Source organism: Panicum hallii, chromosome 2 (assembly GCF_002211085.1).
Source record: "Panicum hallii strain FIL2 chromosome 2, PHallii_v3.1, whole genome shotgun sequence".
Classification (NCBI taxonomy): domain Eukaryota; kingdom Viridiplantae; phylum Streptophyta; class Magnoliopsida; order Poales; family Poaceae; genus Panicum; species Panicum hallii.
Genome location: NC_038043.1, coordinates 54,493,004 through 54,512,371, shown reverse-complemented (window position 1 = coordinate 54,512,371; position 19,368 = coordinate 54,493,004). Strand labels below are relative to the sequence as shown.

Genomic DNA, 19,368 nt, shown 5'->3' with positions numbered 1-19,368 from the left:
AGTTAGACCACCAACACCAACTGGCAGAGTTAGCTCTGACTCTGACGACAAGAGCATGGAGGAAAGGAAGGGGGAGCAGCCCGATTCTGGCAGTCCTCTGAACCTAACCGAAAACAAGAGCAGGTAATCTGGTTAGCCAACCCGGCAACCCCTAGAGTGATGGCTCCAAAGTCTTGGTCAAGGGGACCGCCAAGGCCCACCCACGGCTCTGAAATCTGCATACCATGTCAGCATGCCATGCAGGCATGTCAAGGCTGATGAGGTTCTGGCATCCAGGGGTTCAGATCACGGGCTGTGTTCTGAATTCCGTCTGATGGTGTGCGCTCACTGCCCAGCAAACGGCTGCTCAAGAGTCCTCTCACTTCCAAATGGGGTGTTGCAGGAAAATCTCCATTGACTGTTTATCTTTGTTCAAACAGGATAGTGTAATTTATCTTTCACGGAACATGACTACTGTGAGGTAAACTGAATTGTCTTATTATTATCTCAATGTGTAGTTAGCATTTACAATACGGAAGTTCGGTGCAGTGTTTACACCTCATGGAGTGTTGACCGGCTTGAATGATTGCAACCAGTTCTGCATTCAGTTAGGATGAACAGCTGATCCAGAGGACTGTGTCACAGGCATTTACAAATTGCAATCACCAAACACAGCCGAATTCGATGTCAGCTTCAGAGGATCAGATTAGCCTAGCGTCTGAAAGGCCTAGTTTTTCCCCCCGGCACGTGCTTGCTGCAAATGTTTCCGCAAACACGCCAAGCAGATCGACCACCATCTACAGAGAAAGCAGATGGGCCACGCTACGTAGGCCCAATTCTATACCTTCCCGGGCCTCTGATCCAGGGAAAGGAAAGGCGATGCATATTGTGTGGGCCGAATTGTCACCAGGCCGGGTCGCGAAGATTAAGGGGTGTCTGGTTACCTGCGGCTTAAACCCCGTCGTATGGGATGTTTGATGCTAATTAGAATATTAAATATAGACTAATGATAAAAATAAATTTTATAACCTTTAGGATTATTCGCGAGACGAATCTATTAAATCTAATTAGTCCGTAATTAGCTCATGTGATGCTACAGTAAACATATGCTGATTATGAATTAATTAGGCTTAATGGATTCTTGTAAATAAGTCATAGGCTTTTGCAGCTAGTTTTATAATTAACTTATGTTTAATCTTTCTAATTGGCATTGAAATATTCGATGGGATAGCTTTTAAAAATAAGTCTCGGGCAACCAAACACCCTCTAAGAACGTCATCACACACATAAAAAAAGCGTCGTCAAATGGCCAGTTTGTTTGAACATCCATGAAACGTAACAGGCTCTAAAAAAAACATTATATACAATTGGCTAGTTGCCAGCTTGAATTATCATCCACGCTAAAAATGGCTAAGATTGCTGCAGCGTTCCGGGGGCTTTAAGCATTCTTCAAGTTGAAGCAAGACGCAACAAAGGCACGACGGTTCGGTGCTGAAGCCGCTGAAAAGCCTCTCGATTTGATGCGTATTCGCGTGGTTCGGTTTTCAAAACCTGACCTACCATCCGTTAACACGTCGCTCCGCCCGTTCGCTCCCATCACATAAAAGTTGTCAGTCCAGACACGCAGATTGGCAAGCATGGGGCAGGGCAAAAGGGTCAGCAAGATCACTGACGGCACCCTGTACACGAACGAGAGAGCACAGAGGCACTACTGCTCATTCTGCTCTGATTGTGGCCCGGCCGGTTCGCCCGTGGCAAATCATGCCGCACCAGATTTCATGGCTCGGCCCCAATCATGTGTGGATGGTCAATGGGGTTTACAGGAAACAGTATCTTTGTAGCCGACCGGACACGCGCCCGCCGGGTCTCTGGTCCCGCCGTCCCGGCGATGTCGGCCGCACGAGCACTGAAAACCAAAAGGGCCCTGATTGCCGAACCCATGTTGGATTGGGATTGCTGCCACTATCCGTACCGCCAGATTCTGGAGATGCACAATGCACGAGCTGATTCTGCCATGGAAACCTGGAACGGAAGGACTTGTGGCCTTTTCTTCTTCTTTTGCTGCAGAAGCGACAGGACATTCGTGAAGACTGAAGACGTACCATGATAGTATGATCTGCTGGCGCACAATCGAGCTCGAAGCCACAATCAGGTAGGAGCGACGGGTGGATGTCCCGGTTGGCAACGTGCAGTGGGTGGCAGAAGCAAACGACGCACGTGTGGACCTCAGACGCAGTTCACGCTATCCAGACTGCAAGCCAGGTATGATCCAAGTAGGCTAAACACGCAGGCGCAGGCGACCCTACGTGCCCACCACAAATCCACAACCGGCGCACCACGCCGGCTCGCCCTCTCTTGTTTACGAAAAAACGCCATGCAGAAAGGCTCGCTTTCTGGCCGTAGCGGCCGGCCGCCCGGTCAAAAGGCCCGGCCGGCGCGCCATCGATCGATCCAGCAATCCCCGGAGCTGAGCGCCGCCACCGGCCCGGTGAGCGGCGGCCTCCGGTCGGCAGGCAACTCGGCATGATGATGGCGGCGCGGGCGCGACGCGCTTTTAATTTGCCTGCCTTCAGCCGACCTGCTGGCTCCCATCCCATTCAGCAGCAGCGCCCGCGCCGCGCTCCTTCCAAACTGCCAGAAACAACCGAGTCATGGGCGCGCCGCGGTCAACCGGCCGCGCACGGCACGGGACGGGACCCGGGCGCGGACGGCTCCCGTCGCTTGTCCGCGCACGTGCTCGCGGCCGGCGCCGGACCCATCGTCTCCCACGAGCCGCCACCACGACCCCGCGTCGCTGCCGAGACCCCAGCCGCCGGATAAGGGTCGCGCTGCCTCGCCCTCGCGGGCCACCTCACCCCAGGACAGCCGTTCCGGCGGCTCGGCCCCTTGCGGCCGTCGAGGCAGGCAGCCGCTGGTTCGGCGAAGGGGGCAGTGTCCGGTCAGGCTAGCTAGCAGGTTCTGAGCACGTCGTCGGGGTTGGACCGGACTGTTCGTTGAAAGCGTCTCCGGCTCGAGATAGCAACGAGGACTTGGCTTGGGTTTATCTGGGTCGGATTGGCCCGTTGGGATTACAGGGAGGGACATCCGTACTCCGTACAGCACAGCTTTCAGTACGTACGTGTGTGCTCCGCTCTACTTGCACCTGTGCAGAGGACACGGCCGAGGACGCCGTCCATCCTCGAACAGGCTAGCTACGGGCCCTCGGCTATCCCAAAGCCCCAGCACGATGGTTCAGGCTGCGGCCGCCCATGCTCCCAGCAACTACGCCACCCAGTCAGTACTGTGGTCAACACTTGAAGACTACTGTAAAAACTGAATCTCACGTTGCAAATTGACGAAATTTTGCTGCCTATTTCACGTGCAGCCACAATCTCCGATCGTCCTTTGACGACCAAGCAATCAACTAGCACCAAGTCTTCCTTTTGGTACGACTCGGTTGGGTTAGATGAGACCGGGTTGGGCTAACTTGGGAACGTCTGGTCAAACCCTCCCAGACTTTGAACCCAAGTTAGATAGGGCCGCTTACTGAGAACTCGCCGGCCCTCCTCCAGTTGCTTCCCAGAAAATCCAAGCCGGCCACGTCCACCAGTTGGAGGGGTCCGGCTCCTGCCGTCGCTTCCGCCCAAATCGCATAGCCGGAAGGGAAAGGGACAGGATGCGCGCGAGCACAAACCGCTATACCGAACCTCCCAAGCCACGGCAGCCAGCCAGGATGCTCATTCCACCGGCGGCTGGGACCAACCGGAGGCTCCCCGCGACGCGCTCACGGCATACGGCCCACGTTTCCTGGAGCGCGGATGCGAGCGAGCGGCTCCTAACATTCTGGCAGCGTGTCCTGCACAAACCACGGAGGCAACTGCGATCTGCGAAGCAGGGTCGGACACTTGGATCATGTCGCTGTCAAAATCGTCACTGATCATCGTGTTGTTCTGACACTAATCGGATTTCCTGAGCAGCTGTTACAGTTTCACACAACGCAACGCAAAGCACACACGACGGGAGCCGGATCCTGTGGAGGAGTCGCGGCCCACCGGTCCGGCCCCCCGTGTGGTTCGTTGCATCGGGTGCAACCGTCGCCGGGGGATTAGACGGCGACGGCCGTGGGAGGGAGGTCCAACGGAGAGCCCGGCAGGCCGCCTCTGGTTCCACGGCCTCCACCTGCCTGCGCGTCAACGCTTTCAAAACGGTCGCCGTCCTCGCTTTCCCTCCAGGTCCAGGCCACAGGCGACGGCCTCCACGGTTCGCTCACCTTCCCCTCCAAACGGCCGAACCCAAGCCAGCCTCCTCCCGCCCGGGTCTTATCCTCCCTCAATCCCGCGCCGCCCTCGTATAAGTAGCGCGCTAATCATTCGAATCCTCCCAACGCCCCAGCACGACACGAGCGCTTAAACATTTATGCCATCAAGAGCTTCGGGGCACGGACGCCGAGGAGCCCGCGGCTAGCTGCAGCAGCAGGGGAGGGAGAGGGAGGCGGGTACACCGGCAGCAGAGGATCCTGCTCGCGTAAAGGAGGAGCATAAGGTTCTTCTTTGAAGCAAAGGCAGAGGGAGGGGGCCAAGGGCGCGTGTGGTTGTTTGATCGGTCGATGGCGGTGACGGCCACGACGGTCGCGGCGGCGACCACGATGCTGGCGGCCGTAGCGGCGGTCTTCCTCACCTTCGTGCTCTGCTTCTACATCTTCCTCTGCGCCAAGCGCTACGGTGGCGGTGGCAGGGCGGCGCCGCCGCCCGCGGGTCGCGGCGTCGCGGCGTGGCTGCGGTTCATGTTCGGCGGCGGCGGAGGGGGAGTCGCGGACGGCGGCGCCGAGGCGTGGTGCTACGAGGGCGGGCTGGACGACAAGTCCATGGCCAAGCTGCCGCGCCGGGAGGTGGGCAAGGGCGAGGTGCTCGACGACTGCGCCGTCTGCATCACGGAGCTCAAGGCCGGGGACACGGCGCGCGTGCTGCCGCGGTGCGGCCACGGGTTCCACGTCGACTGCGTCGACATGTGGCTCCGCTCCCACTCCACCTGCCCGCTCTGCCGGTGCCCCGCCGTCGACGAGCCGCCCGTGCACCCCGTGCTGCCCGCCGTGCCCACGCCGGAGGCCGACCCGGAGTCCCCCAACTTCCCCACCAACGTGCTCTTCTTCGGCTCGGAGGACGGGGTCAGCACCGGCCGCTCACAACAGCAATCGCCGGCCCTGGCGCTGCCTTCCCCGCCGCAAGAGCATGCCGCCGCCGCCGCCGAGGCGGCGCGGCCGTGCGGGCTGCGGAGGCTGATTGGGTGTGGCGGCGCGACGCCGCCCACGCAGCCGCCGCACCATTACCACCACCAACAACACGACGACGCGGACGGGGACATCGAGATGGGCCTCGCCGCCGGCGAGGGCAGTGCGTCGCGGCCGGTGAAGCCGCCGCAGCCCGGTTCCTGAGGCTGCTGGTTTCTTGCGTGCCGTTTCCTTGTGTGACATCGCGAGTTCTTTTTTGCTTCCCTTCTTCGCGTGAGTGTTTCCCGTAGGAAGAGAGAACGATAAAAAAAAATGTACAGATTCTTATAGCCGCCTGGTGTAAATTCCTCGTGCCGATAGAACATGAACTGGGGAGAGAAATCGAACAAAAAAAAAAGATCGAATCTTTGCACTTCTGCTGTTCTTACCTGCTGTGTGGTCTTCGTGCATGCAGCCAACTCAGCGGTTATTTTCAGTTTCCGTCCGTTGCAGGCTACGGCTATACCTGTAACCGAAAGTTGCAGTAGCCAGTAGAGAATACTCACATTCACCTTGCCCAATCCGTCGTCTTGCGTGTCGATGTTGTTTTGACGACAAGCTGCCGCTGTCAAAGAAACTCGTCGCCTATCTCTCACCCACCACAAAACGAGTCACAGTGTCAGCAGCGTTTTGTCCGGAGCCAGCAGGACCTCACACCCTGTACCCGCCAAAACTAAAGATTTGACGGCAGATAAGCTGAGAACAACATGTGTGACTGCATCCTGTTCCTCGAACTCCACAGGCGCCCTGCCATACCCAACCGCCGCGGCCACCTGATGCACTAACAAAACACCAGTTCCATTGAAACACCCTGCGCTCCCAAGGGACTAATCAGCCTGCTGTCTGAACAACCACACGGAAAAATCCAGCGCCGCCGTCCATAATCGAGCCAGAGCTCCTCCATAATTGCTCGCATCTCTTCCTTTTTTTTTTCTTCAGAACATTTTTGCAGAGTAATGGCGTCATTGTGCGTGACTTGTGCCTGCTCCAATCTTCTGTCCAAATCCGAAGGAAGCAGGGTTGACCTGGCTGAGAGATAGTAGAGTTAGCAGCAAGCATGGCCGGGCCGGGCAGGTGGCCGAACAAGCAACAACAACAGCGACATCAGCAGCGAATGGGAGACGGGCGATGAGCTCGTCGGCCAATCGCTCTGCGAAATTCTCAGTATGATACCAGGATACCAAACTTTCCATCGGGAAAACGATAAAAAAAAGGAACGATCTGACGCCACGCGATCGGTGCGGGAAGGAGGCTGGCAATGGGTTTGCTCAACCGAAACCGCCACAACGGATAGGCACCACCGGTCGACGCGTCGCGCTCATGGAGCCGTAGCTCTTCGTCAGACCAATTTCAGTTTCCTTTTCCTTTCCCCTCTCAAGAGAGAGTCGAGAGAGAGCGATTTCGCCGTCAGTACACGCGCGGACAAACGCGCTCACATCAGCAGCGATACTAAAGGCTTTGTGTCCATATGCATCGGCGTCACCCGCTGCGTTTCTCTGCTTGGTTCTGCTCATCATCTCACAGCGGATTCTCCTGCTCACAGTCACAGAAACCTGCCTTCTCTGCCCTTCCCCAAACTGCAACAGAAACGCTTGCAGTTGCAGGCTGATCGATGAATGACGATGCGCCGTTGCCCTTGCTTAGCCCTTGCTCGGGGAGCTTTCTAGATGCTCTCATCGACGGCGATTCGACCTGTCCATCTGCAGTGCAGAGGCATCCCTTTCCTGATCGGCGATCTGTGTCGCGTCGTAATCCGGCACTTGTCCTCCTGGGGAGGAAGAGGAAGATTCCAACTCTAAAGATGTGGCAGCGGGCGAGATTAGCTTCAGATTCCGGGCGTGCGAGGGATATAATATCTCCACGGAGATGGAGGATTTGCGATAACCCTTATCCCGAAATGGCGTCGCTGTCCCGAGTTGGGCATGCTTGCACGCGGGAACGCTGCAGCAGTTGGGGCATTGTTTTTTTTAGATTAAAGAAAGCTCCTGCCTTGTTTAAGTTGGATAAAGATGACCGGGAAATAGGCAAATAGTCGCGGTTCGTGTGGATTTCTTCAGGAACTTTGAACGGTGGAGGCGTACAGGCGGTTGAATGGACCACCATACGGTCGCAGGAAGGTTATTTGAAAACTGAATTTTATTTAATTTAAAAAAAACTGAATTTTATATGCCGTTGGCGTCAAGCTGACATCATTTTTGTGTTCTGCTGTGGTGGTCAGGATTCAAATACTACTTTAGCTTGCTCCACTTCAGGGCTGATGAATGAATTCATAGAGTGATAATCCTTATTCAGTGAGGATATGTCGATTTAGTTCCTTTTCGAACGTAATCCTTTTTGTTCTGAATCCGTCAGAAATCAAAGTGTCTCCTACGAAATTCTTGCAAGGAGCCAAACTTGTCTGTGCGTCCATCACCATGGCACGACCTAAATCTTACCTTGAATATTCCGAGCGAATCCATCCCGACGGTATATACAGGTCGCGTACAGTACGCTTTCGTGTGCAGCGCACGCGGGGTTGCCTTTGTTCTTCTCCCTTTACCCTGAAAGCAGGGTGCAGTTGCAGGCATGTGCAGCAGAACTGAAAAACAACAAACAGACGCAGGGGCACACGAGCAGCAGCCTCCGAATTCTGAAATGATGGCGGGGCCTCATCAGCGGACATGCGACGCTGGTTACAGGACGCCTCTTTTCCGGGCGCCGGCGCCGCGCGCAGACAATGATGGGTCAAAGGCCCCCAAAGCCTGTTGTTTAGGGGTTCTGCTTGCCTTGACATCGCATTAACACTGACGCGTCAAGGGGACATCGAGTGCCTGCCTGACTGCCTGGATTAGTCTTTGAATCTGTTTTATTTCTTTTTTATAAGGGTCTTTGAATCTGTTTGGAACTTGGGAATTGAACCCCTGCGGTCTCGCAGAATATAGAACAAACACTCTGTCGCCGCGGCGAAGAAGAAGAAGAAAATTGTTCCGGAGAAATCTAGTACTCGTCCAGCTATTGCTGCATAACTGAAGTGTTCAAGTATGACACCGGATGCTGGCTGCTCCTCTGAATTGAGAATTCGGAGAGCTGCTGGCTGCGGCTGCGAAGCTTCCTTTCGCAAAGCTGGCGTGTGGTGTGCCCGCGATCTTTTACTGGAAGGAGAGGACGACGAGAGAGAAGAGCCGTCCACGTGGACGGGGTACGCGGCCGGCATGCAGATCATCAGATGCACACCGAGGGGAGCCTGAGCGTGCACGGACCAGCGGCGCGACAGGTAGAAGGCGTACGGAGAGTGGGATTTGTCCTGGTCCTGGTCCAGGTGGCACCGGCGGTCGCGACGCGCAAGCCCAACCGCTGGTGGAGGTGGAGCGCTGGCGTTGGCGGCGCGGCGCACTGCGGCGTGGCGTGTGGAGGGAGCGGCCGCCGCAGCGCCGCATGGCCGCCAGGTCGGCGGCAACCGGGAAGGCGACGTCCGCATCGTGGCGCGAGCAGATTCGTGCGGGCGTGAGGCGGCGGGATGAGATAACCGTCGCTAACGGCGCCGCTGCCTGCCGGTTTGCCGGCCGCGTGGACGGCGCAAAGCGGCGCAACCCGTATGAATTCGCACCACACAACTGGGCACACGCGCGAGAGGGCCATCTGGCCAGAGCCGGAGGAGGGTCCATGGGCCATTGGGCCTGCGATTCAGCCTTCCCTGTCATTTGGGCCTCTTTTTCGGCTGAGGGTGAAGAGAAGTTGCGGCCGTTTTCCTTATTGGTCGGCCCATGCTGAGTGATCCAAAGAGTAGTTGGAGTTGGATCCTGTACCTTCAATCTCGCATAAAACTCGTCCATAGGTTTTGCTTAAATTGTGTGGAACTAGAGTGATTTTGCAGTACTTGAGACATTTTTCATTTGAACATGCGCTAAACTTGTTGGGGACGAACCAACCATAGAATGAAGCAAGCAAATTAACAATCTCACGTTATCTGAAAGCAAGGTTCCACAGAAGACAAGCACCTGACGGAGCTTTGCCAAAACAACCCGGCTGCATTGCTGATCTTTCACCATACACTGTAACTGCATAAGCATCGGCACAAACCTTTCACGCTTAGCTTAGCTCTATTCAGGTACTCCTACCATCTTGAAATATAATATATTTTGATTTATTTTAAGTTAAAATAGTCTAAATTTGATCAAATTTGTAGAGACGAATATTAATACCTAACGCATCAAATAAGTAATTATAAAATAGATCTAATTATTCTCATTTGACATTTAAATTATTATTTTTTTTATTAAATTGGTCAAATTTAGAACTGTTTGACTTTGATAAACTAAAATATCTTATATTGGAGGAGAGTAGCCATTGCAAGATTTAACCGTCTTGTCTTTTTGGTCAAGCAAAATTCAACGGGAGCGTCTCGGTTTCTTTCTTGCCGGGGAGTTGGATCCTGTACCTTCAATCTCGCATAAAACCCATCCATAGGTTTTGCTTAAATTGTGTGGAACTAGAGTGATTTTGCAGTACTTGAGACATTTTTCATTTGAACATGCGCTAAACTTGTTGGGGACGAACCAACCATAGAATGAAGCAAGCAAATTAACAATCTCACGTTGTCTGAAAGCAAGGTTCCACAGAAGACAAGCACCTGAAAAATATTAGCCGGAGCTTTGCCAAAACAACCCGGCTGCATTGCTGATCTTTCACCATGCACTGTAACTGCATAAGCATCGGCACAAACCTTTCACGCTTAGCTCTACTCAGGTACTCCTACCATCTTAAAATATAATATATTTTGATTTATTTTAAGTTAAAATAGTCTAAATTTGATCAAATTTGTAGAGACGAATATTAATACCTAACGCATCAAATAAGTAATTATAAAATAGATCTAATTATTCTCATTTGACATTTAAATTATTATTTTTTTATTAAATTGGTCAAATTTAGAACTGTTTGACTTTAATAAACTAAAATATCTTATATTGGAGGAGAGTAGCCATTGCAAGATTTAACCGTCTTGTCTTTTTGGTCAAGCAAAATTCAACGGGAGCGTCTCGGTTTCTTTCTTGCCGGGGAGTTGGATCCTGTACCTTCAATCTCGCATAAAACTCGTCCATAGGTTTTGCTTAAATTGTGTGGAACTAGAGTGATTTTGCAGTACTTGAGACATTTTTCATTTGAACATGCGCTAAACTTGTTGGGGACAAACCAACCATAAAATGAAGCAAGCAAATTAACAATCTCACGTTGTCTGAAAGCAAGGTTCCACAGAAGACAAGCACCTGAAAAATATTAGCCGGAGCTTTGCCAAAACAACCCGGATGCATTGCTGATCTTTCACCATGCACTGTAACTGCATAAGCATCGGCACGAACCTTTCACGCTTAGCTCTACTCAGGTACTCCTACCATCTTGAAATATAATATATTTTAATTTATTTTAAGTTAAAATAGTCTAAATTTGATCAAATTTGTAGAGACGAATATTAATACCTAACGCATCAAATAAGTAATTATAAAATAGATCTAATTATTCTCATTTGACATTTAAATTATTATTTTTTTATTAAATTGGTCAAATTTAGAACTGTTTGACTTTGATAAACTAAAATATCTTATAGTGGAGGAGAGTAGCCATTGCAAGATTTAACCGTCTTGTCTTTTTGGTCAAGCAAAATTCAACGGGAGCGTCTCGGTTTCTTTCTTGCCGGGGACGTACAACACGCGAGCGAAAAAACGGAAGCCGTGTCGCGAAAGAAAAATTCACGCTAGCGCCTCCCGTCCGCACCTGCCCACATCAGCACCACGCCATCGCGCCCCGCCCGAGCGCCAGCGCCGGTCGCCATCCCTCTTCGCCGCCGCCACTACGACGCCATGCGCCGGTTCGCAGCCGACAGGGCGCGCCGCGCGGTGGCCGCGTCCCTGCGGGGCGCCGCCTCCTCCAGATCAGCCGCGGCGTCGCCCCTCGCTCCGGCGCCGTGCCATCCAGCTCCTCCCGTGGGGGCGGCGGCGATGGCGGCGGCCCTGGCCAGGACCATGTCCACGGCAGCCGCGGGCACGCCCCCAGTGTCGCTGAATACCATCAACCCCAAGGTGCCGCTTTTTCCCCACTTATTCGATTCGTTTGACTTGTTTGGGTTTGGCGGCAGTCATGTGACCGATTAGCGCGAGCATGAAAAGTTTCGATCCCTGTTGGAGTGCTGCTGGTTTGCTGCCTTTGGGTTGTTCTGTTCTGTTCCTACTCTACTGGACTGCTGGGTTTATACGCGCGCGATGGGAGCCGAGTATCTATCGATGTGTACCGGAGAATTCGATCGAAGTCAAATGCTTACTTATACGCAGTACTAGAAGTGTGCTAGTAGTAATGCGGCTTCTAAAGTGCAATCTGTTTGCTTTAACCCGCAAACGGTATCATCCCCAGTTGAAGTGATTTGTCTTGTTTTGTTTCTTCAGGTCTTGAAGTGTGAATATGCAGTTCGTGGAGAGATTGTTACACATGCTCAGGTGCGTCCAATATGTAAAGCATTCTAAAAATCAACAAATAACAGTAACTTTAGTTGTCTCGAATAATTTGGAGATGTTCATAGTCCACATCAGGAGAGCACAAGGGACTAGCTAGTCCAGGGTCAGGGTGGATGTTGATGTTTTATATTCGCATATTATGGCCTTATATTTATGTGAAAGAGGACTGCACTGTCTAGAAGTTTTTTTTTAATATGATTCTGTTGGACTCAGTTTATGATTCTGTTTTCCTTCTACAGAACTTACAACAAGAATTACAGAAAAATCCAGATTCACTTCCTTTTGATGAGGTTTGTATTTGGATGGTGTCAACAACTACATCTCTACTCTTATTGCTTTCGATGATCAATGGACTTAGTTACATTTATCTATTTCAATGGCAGATACTTTACTGCAATATTGGAAATCCCCAATCCCTTGGCCAACAGCCAGTTACATATTTCAGAGAAGTGAGTTTGTATTCCATGTATTTTTGTTATTCGATGCAATGATGGGTGAAAGTTTGGTTCTTGGTTCCTTACTAGCTCATGTTGTTCTTTTACAGGTCCTCTCTTTATGTGATCATCCAGCTCTCTTGGATAAAAGTGAAACTCATGCTCTATACAGGTACAAGAAAGCATTCAGTATTAGATGAGCACAAGTGAATTAGTAAGAAATTGGTTTGTTGACTTTATATGACCCCTACTGTAATTGATTTTTTTGGCTGGTTGACTTACTTTATATGACCCGCGATGAGAAAATGTGGAGGGTTGTGTTAGGTCTGGCGAACCAGAGTAAAAAAATCAGCCACTCAAATGGAAATGAAACCCATAAGAAATTCGTTGGGGGCGTAACCCTCTTAGCGACGCGCTACATCGGAACCCGGGTGTGGTGTTAAATGGGCAAGGGCCGGGTCGTCATCCCCTCAGGGGCGCGTCGTATCGTGATCCGGGTACGATGATAAGTGAGCAAGGGTCGGGTCGTCGCAGCCTCTGTGGCGCGCTACATCTGCGCCCGGGTGTAGTGAAAAATGAGCAAGGGTCTTCACATTTCTCTCGACGGGTGCGAAGGGTAAGGAAGCTAGCCGAGCCAACTAGGATTCGTCTAGGTAGTTGGAACGTAGGGTCTCTAACAGGTAAGTTAAGAGAACTAGTCGATTTAGCAATTAGGAGGCGTGTAAATATTCTATGCGTGTAGGAGACTAAATGGTAGGGCCAGAAGGCGAAGGAGGTGGAGGGTTCTGACTTCAAGCTCTGGTATACGGGGATAACTTCTGGTAGGAATGGTGTAGGCATCTTGATCGATAAGAGCCTTAAGGATGGAGTGGTAGATGTTAGGAGGCAAGGCGACCGGATTATCCTAGTGCGGTTGGTCATTAGAGATTTGGTTCTGAATGTGATCAGTGCCTATGCCCCTCAGGTAGGTCTTAGTGAGAGTTCCAAGAGTCAGTTTTGGGAAGATCTTGATAGCATGGTTAGTACCGTGCCTATCAGTGAGAAGCTCTTCATAGGAGGAGACCTCAATGGCCATGTGGGAGCGACTAATGTAGGATATGAGCGAGTACACGGGGGTTTCGAGTATGGTAGTAGGAACGAGGGGGAGGATGTTTTGAATTTTGCGGTGGCCTACGACCTGCTGTTAGCGAATACCCTTTTTAGAAAGAGAGAGTCCCATCTAGTGACTTTCCTTAGTGGACAATACTCGAGCCAAATCGACTTTATCCTTGCTAGGAGAGAGGATAGACGTGCATGCTTAGATTGTAAGGTGATACCTGGGGAGTGTGTTGTCCCCCAACACAAGCTTGTGGTGGCGGATTTTCGTTTTCGGGTACGTGCCCACCGGGACAAACGTGCCAAGATTGCGAGAACGAAGTGGTGGAAGCTTAGAGGGGAAGAGGCACAAACGTTTAAGGAGAGGATGCTAGGCGAGGGGCCTTGGTAAGAAAGAACAGATGTAGATGATATGTGGCTAAAGATGGCGACATGTGTTCGGAAGGTGGCCTCAGAAGTGTTTGGTGTGAGTAGGGGAGGCAAGCAGGAAGTGAAAGAGACTTGGTGGTGGAATGACGAGGTGCAAAGGGCTATTAAGGAGAAGGAGGAGTGTTTCAAACGCCTTCACCTCGACAAGAGCGCAACCATCATCGAGGGCTATAGATTAGCGAAGAGGTCTGCAAAGCGAGCTGTAAGTGTAGCGAAAGGTCAGGCTTTTGATGACCTTTATCAACGACTAGGTACGAAGGAAGGAGAGAAGGACATTTATAGGATCGCTAGGACCTGTGAGAGGAAGACAAGGGACATAAACCAAATCAAATGCATCAAGGATGGGACAGATCGACTTCTGGTGAAGGATGAGGAGATCAAGGACAGATGGCGAGAATACTTCGACAAGTTGTTTAATGGGGAAAATGAGGGTCCTACCTTCGAGTTGGACGACTCATCTGATGATACCAACAGACGCTTTGTGAGGAGGATTCAGGAGGCAGAGATCGGGGAGGCTTTGAAGAGGATGAAGGGAGGTAAAGCGATGGGTCCTGATGGCATCCCCATTGAGGTGTGGAGATGCCTGGGCGAGAGGGCGGTAGTATGGTTAACTAAACTTTTTAACCTAATTTTCCGGTCAAACAAGATGCCGGAGGAATGGAGAAGAAGTATATTAGTACCGATCTTCAAGAACAAGGGAGATGTTCAAAGTTGTACTAACTACCGAGGGATTAAGCTGATGAGCCATACGATGAAGCTTTGGGAGAGGGTTATCGAGCATCGCCTAACAAGATTGACAAGGGTGACCCAAAACCAGTTTGGGTTCATGCCTGGGAGGTCGACCATGGAGGCGATTTTCTTAGTACGACAGTTGATGGGGAGATATAGAGAGGAGAAGAAGGACTTACACATGGTCTTTATTGACCTAGAGAAGGTGTATGACAAAGTACCGAGAGACGTCATGTGGTGGGCCTTGGAAAAACACAAAGTCCCAACTAAGTATATTACCCTCATCAAGGATATATACAAGGATGCGATGACTTGTGTTTGAACATGTGATGGCGATACCAGTGACTTTCCAATTAAAATAGGACTACATCAGGGGTCAACATTGAGCTCTTATCTATTTGCTTTGATGATGGATGAGGTCACAAGGGACATACAGGGTGATATCCCTTGGTGTATGCTCTTTGCTGATGATGTGGTGCTAGTTGACGAGAGTAGGGCAGGGGTTAATATGAAGTTGGAGCTGTGGAGACACACGTTAGAGTCGAGGGGGTTCAGACTGAGTAGGACCAAGACCGAGTATATGATGTGCGACTTTAGCCCGACTAGGCATGAGGATGGGGACGTTAGCCTCGAAGGTCAAGTGGTGGCCAAGAAGGATATTTTTCGGTATTTAGGATCAATGCTTCAGAAAGATGGAGACATTGATGAAGATGTTAGGCATAGAATTTCAGCCGGTTGGTTGAAGTGGCGGCAGGCTTTTGGCGTCCTCTGTGACAAGAAGGTGCCACGGAGGCTAAAAGGTAAGTTCTATAGGATGGCGATTCGCCCGGCGATGCTATACGGTGCTGAATGTTGGCCTACAAAAAGACGACATGTCCAGCAGCTGAGTGTAGCAGAGATGCGTATGCTGCGTTGGTTCTGCGGGCATGCAAGAAGGGATAGAGTCCGGAACGAAGATATTCGAGATAGGGTCGGGGTGGCACCTATTGAGGAGAAGTTGATTCAACATCGGTTGAGATGGTTTGGACATGTACAATGGAGGCCTCCCGAGGCGCCGGTGCGTAGTGGAGTTTTAAAGCGGGGCGATAATGTAAGGAGAGGTAGAGGTAGACCTAGACTAACTTGGGACGAGACGGTCAAGAGAGACCTTAAGGAGTGGTATATCGCTATGGAATTAGCTATGGATAGGAGCGCTTGGAGATTAGCAATTAACGTACCTGAACCGTGACCTTTGTTACTTTTTGTTTAACCCCTAACTCTTCCTTTGGCTTGTACCCTTTTTGTGTTTCTTATTCTTGTTTTCTGTGGGTTTCATCTCTAGCCTACCCCAACTTGCTTGGGACAAAACGCTAAGTTGTTGTTGTTGTTGACTTACTTCTGTATGCTAGGTCACCTGCCTAGTAGTAATCAAAAAAGAAGAGGACCAACTTTCTTTATCAGTCATTTGTAACTGTTTCTTAGTGCATATGTCAGTATGTAGAAGATTATCTAAATTAGAGTAACTGCCCAGCACAGCCACTTATGTGCCTGCTTTTGATATGGGGAAAAAGTACTTGCTTGATTTTTTTAGAGACCTTATCTAGCTATCTTTCATGGTGCACCCATGAAGTTGTGACTCATGAGAATTCAGAACTCAATCTCTAGAGCAAGTATCTGTTTGGCTCACAAGCACTTGCTCTTTTCTTTTTTACCTTTGAATCTTTAGCAACTGCCATCTGTATGTCTTGCTAACATTTTGAGGTAATGGAATATTCACATATTGACACATTTATTTTAAAAAGCTTTCCTACACAAGATTGTGTGCTAGGTAGTTGTATAACTACACACGATTTTTGTTTGTGGGCTTTGGATGCTGATTCATATGTTTTCATACAGTTCAGATGCTATAGAGAGAGCATGGCAAATTCTGGACAAGATACCAGGAAGAGCGACGGGAGCCTATAGCCATAGTCAGGTACATATATATACGCTCTTGGATGAATGCTGTCATGAATGGACGATGATTGGATGAGCTTATGCATTCTGCTCTTTCAGGGTATAAAAGGTTTGCGTGATGAAATTGCTGCTGGAATTGCTGCCCGTGATGGGTTTCATGCCAGCGGAGACAACATCTTCCTAACAGATGGAGCAAGCCCAGCAGTATGTACTCTATGTCATCTTTGATCAGCAGTAATCCATTTATGTGGAATAAGGACCGATTCATCTGAGTTCTCACTACCTATAATCGGCTGTGAATAAAGCTTTGCCGTCATTACTTATACAGTGTGATTTCTGTTTCAACTAGGTGCACATGATGATGCAATTGTTAATAGGGTCTGAGAAGGACGGCATTCTCTGCCCTATTCCACAGTACCCGCTGTATTCTGCATCGATTGCTCTTCATGGTGGTTCCCTTGTATGTTCTTGGACAGATTATGTTCATCGTTGCTTGTTGAATTAGATCAAAGTCATCTCAAATTGCAGTTTCAGTCAATAATTTGAGTTAAATCTTTCATATGATTCATTAAGTTCAATAAAGTCATTTCATAACGATTTGTGAATCGATCATCACCAGTTAGCATTGCTTTGTATATATGACTATTGCAGTGGCATTATCTGTATGTCTAACAATTTTTTTGTGGAACAAATTTTCTTTCAGGTTCCTTATTTCCTTGATGAAGAGACAGGGTGGGGACTTGAGGTCGATGAGCTAAAGAAACAACTGGAGGAGGCTCGGTCTAAGGGCATCACTGTCAGGGCACTTGTTGCCATAAATCCTGGAAATCCAACGGGACAGGTAATTGTTTATCTGTTACATGCAAAAAGAGTGATGCTTCGTGGTTCCCTCTTTAGGAACATTTATACCTCATAATGTATTGCAGGTTATATTTTTTTAACATGTATTATGTGAGATAAACAATTTTACCTATCCGAACAATAACTGCTGAAGATGAACCTATGCTCCCTCTCATTTTTTTAACAGAATTGCAGTCTGGTTGAGTGATCACTAACACTATTATACTTCCAACAGGTTCTTGCTGAGGAAAACCAAAAGAAAATTGTCGAATTCTGCAAGAATGAAGGACTTGTTCTTCTTGCGGATGAGGTGAGCCAGAACTTGTATCTGAGGTTTTCACTATGTCAATACACGAGCTATTGAGCTACTCAAACACCTAAACTTGGTAGGTCTACTAAGACCATTTATTTATCATTGTTCCTAGGTTTACCAAGAAAATATATATGTTGAAGATAAGCAATTCCACTCATTCAAAAAAATTGCACGATCATTGGGATACACTGATGATGATCTTCCCTTGGTATCATTCCAGTCGGTTTCTAAAGGTAATCAAAATCAGATTCAGGTGGTTCTGTGCTCTGTAGTTCTTTTCTGTTTGCGTCTCATAGTTTATGGTAAAACATATTCTTTGCCATGGTAGGCTACTATGGAGAATGTGGAAAACGAGGTGGTTACATGGAGATAACTGGATTCAGTCCTGAAGTACGGGAACAGATTTACAAGTTGGCATCAGTAAATCTGTGCTCCAATGTCTCAGGCCAAATACTTGCTAGTCTTGTAATGAACCCACCAAAGGTCAGTATATGATACTTAGGAAACTTAAGTGCAGTAGTGATAGCAGTAACTAAGATGTTTGCCACCACCACAGGCTGGGGATGAATCCTTTGAATCCTTCATGGTAGAGAGGGATGGTATCCTTTCATCATTGGCTCGGCGTGCAAAGGTTTGTGCTACTCCTGCCCCTTCCACAATTGATCAATTGTAAACAGAAAGCTAGGCTGGAAGTGGAAGTTTATATGTATTGATGCTATTTTCCCTTCCATTTTTTCTGTCCTAATACAAAAATATCGATAATACTGGAACTGTAATTATAAGAAACAATGGGTACAGGAGTGCAACCCCTGGTCTAGTAGTCAGTTCACATATGCAAGCTGAGAGGATGCGGACCACCTTAAAAATTTCTTCTGAACATTTCAAGTACCGTACAGTTACATATTCTTCTTTCTCACAGGCTTTGGAAGAAGCATTCAATAGTTTAGAAGGTATCACATGCAACAAAGCTGAGGGTGCAATGTATCTGTTCCCACGCCTTCATTTACCCCAGAAGGCGATTGGAGTTGCCCAAGCAGCTGGCACTGCCCCAGATGCATACTACGCCAAACGCCTACTAGAAGCCACTGGAATTGTCATTGTCCCTGGTTCTGGTTTTGGACAGGTTGGTAATCTCAAAAGCCTCGTGAAAGATTACATGGTCCTTGTGAGTTCCAAGCATAATTGAGTTTGCACTGATACGTTTTCTGTTGGATTATAACTCTGTTATATTGTGAAGGTCCCTGGAACATGGCACTTCAGATGCACTATCTTGCCCCAGGAGGACAAAATGCCAGCAATCATATCGAGGTTCAAGGAGTTTCACGAGAAGTTCATGGATGAGTTCCGTGATTAAATATACAGACTTGTACCAAAAGGTGCTGACACTGGGCGTCCACCTCAGACTCGGCATACCATCAGTTTTTCTGTCAGAGGCATTCTGTAATTTTTTTCTGTTGAAATAATAAGGTCACCCATGGCGTCCCTTCATCCTTTGGATGCTACAGCCAAACTGTTCCCAGCTTTTATTACAGAATCTCGAGCGTGGCAAAACCATGCTTCTGTTTGCCTTGTGATAAGTGTAATTTAGGCTCCTGGCCCTGACGTGTACAAACTTACCCGAATTTTGAGGTCAATTGAAATTACTCAGCACATCCCTGAAGTTCTGCCTTATCTTGCGGAGAATCTCACTGTCCAGATGATCTGTCTGCTTCTGCTCCTTCGACGATGCTACATCCTACGGGTAAGCTGGTAAGGCCCCAGTACAGGAGTGTCTTCCTGTCAGGTTAGAACCTGCGTCTACTCCTCTGTCAGAGTTTCTGTTCAAATCAAGACTCATTCATAGGGTTGAGGAAATTTTAAACCTTTCATTTGCAGCTTCATCTT

The 19,368-nt window shown here is 49.3% G+C and overlaps 2 protein-coding genes across 3 annotated transcripts; both read left to right on the top strand.

The window, feature by feature from the left end:
* Positions 1 to 4,158: 4,158 nt before the first annotated feature.
* On the top strand, positions 4,159 to 5,599 carry LOC112879556 (E3 ubiquitin-protein ligase EL5-like). Its single transcript, XM_025943832.1, has one exon. The coding sequence runs from the start codon at positions 4,565 to 4,567 to the stop codon at positions 5,387 to 5,389; it is 825 nt and encodes a 274-aa protein (XP_025799617.1). The 5' UTR covers positions 4,159 to 4,564; the 3' UTR covers positions 5,390 to 5,599.
* A 5,329-nt stretch (positions 5,600 to 10,928) lies between these two features.
* On the top strand, positions 10,929 to 19,144 carry LOC112882573 (alanine aminotransferase 2-like). Of its 2 annotated transcripts, XM_025947653.1 has the most exons (15): positions 10,931 to 11,280; positions 11,641 to 11,691; positions 11,949 to 11,999; positions 12,093 to 12,158; positions 12,254 to 12,315; positions 16,272 to 16,350; positions 16,431 to 16,535; positions 16,681 to 16,791; positions 17,035 to 17,172; positions 17,407 to 17,481; positions 17,597 to 17,717; positions 17,813 to 17,967; positions 18,041 to 18,115; positions 18,404 to 18,607; positions 18,722 to 19,144. In XM_025947653.1, exons 1-15 carry the CDS (start codon positions 11,062 to 11,064, stop codon positions 18,836 to 18,838), a joined length of 1,629 nt encoding a protein of 542 aa, XP_025803438.1. In that variant the 5' UTR covers positions 10,931 to 11,061; the 3' UTR covers positions 18,839 to 19,144. The 2 variants fall into 2 exon arrangements, with proteins under 2 accessions (XP_025803437.1, XP_025803438.1); XM_025947652.1 differs by having other exon boundaries at positions 10,929 to 11,280; positions 11,949 to 12,158.
* The last annotated feature ends 224 nt before the right edge of the window (positions 19,145 to 19,368 follow it).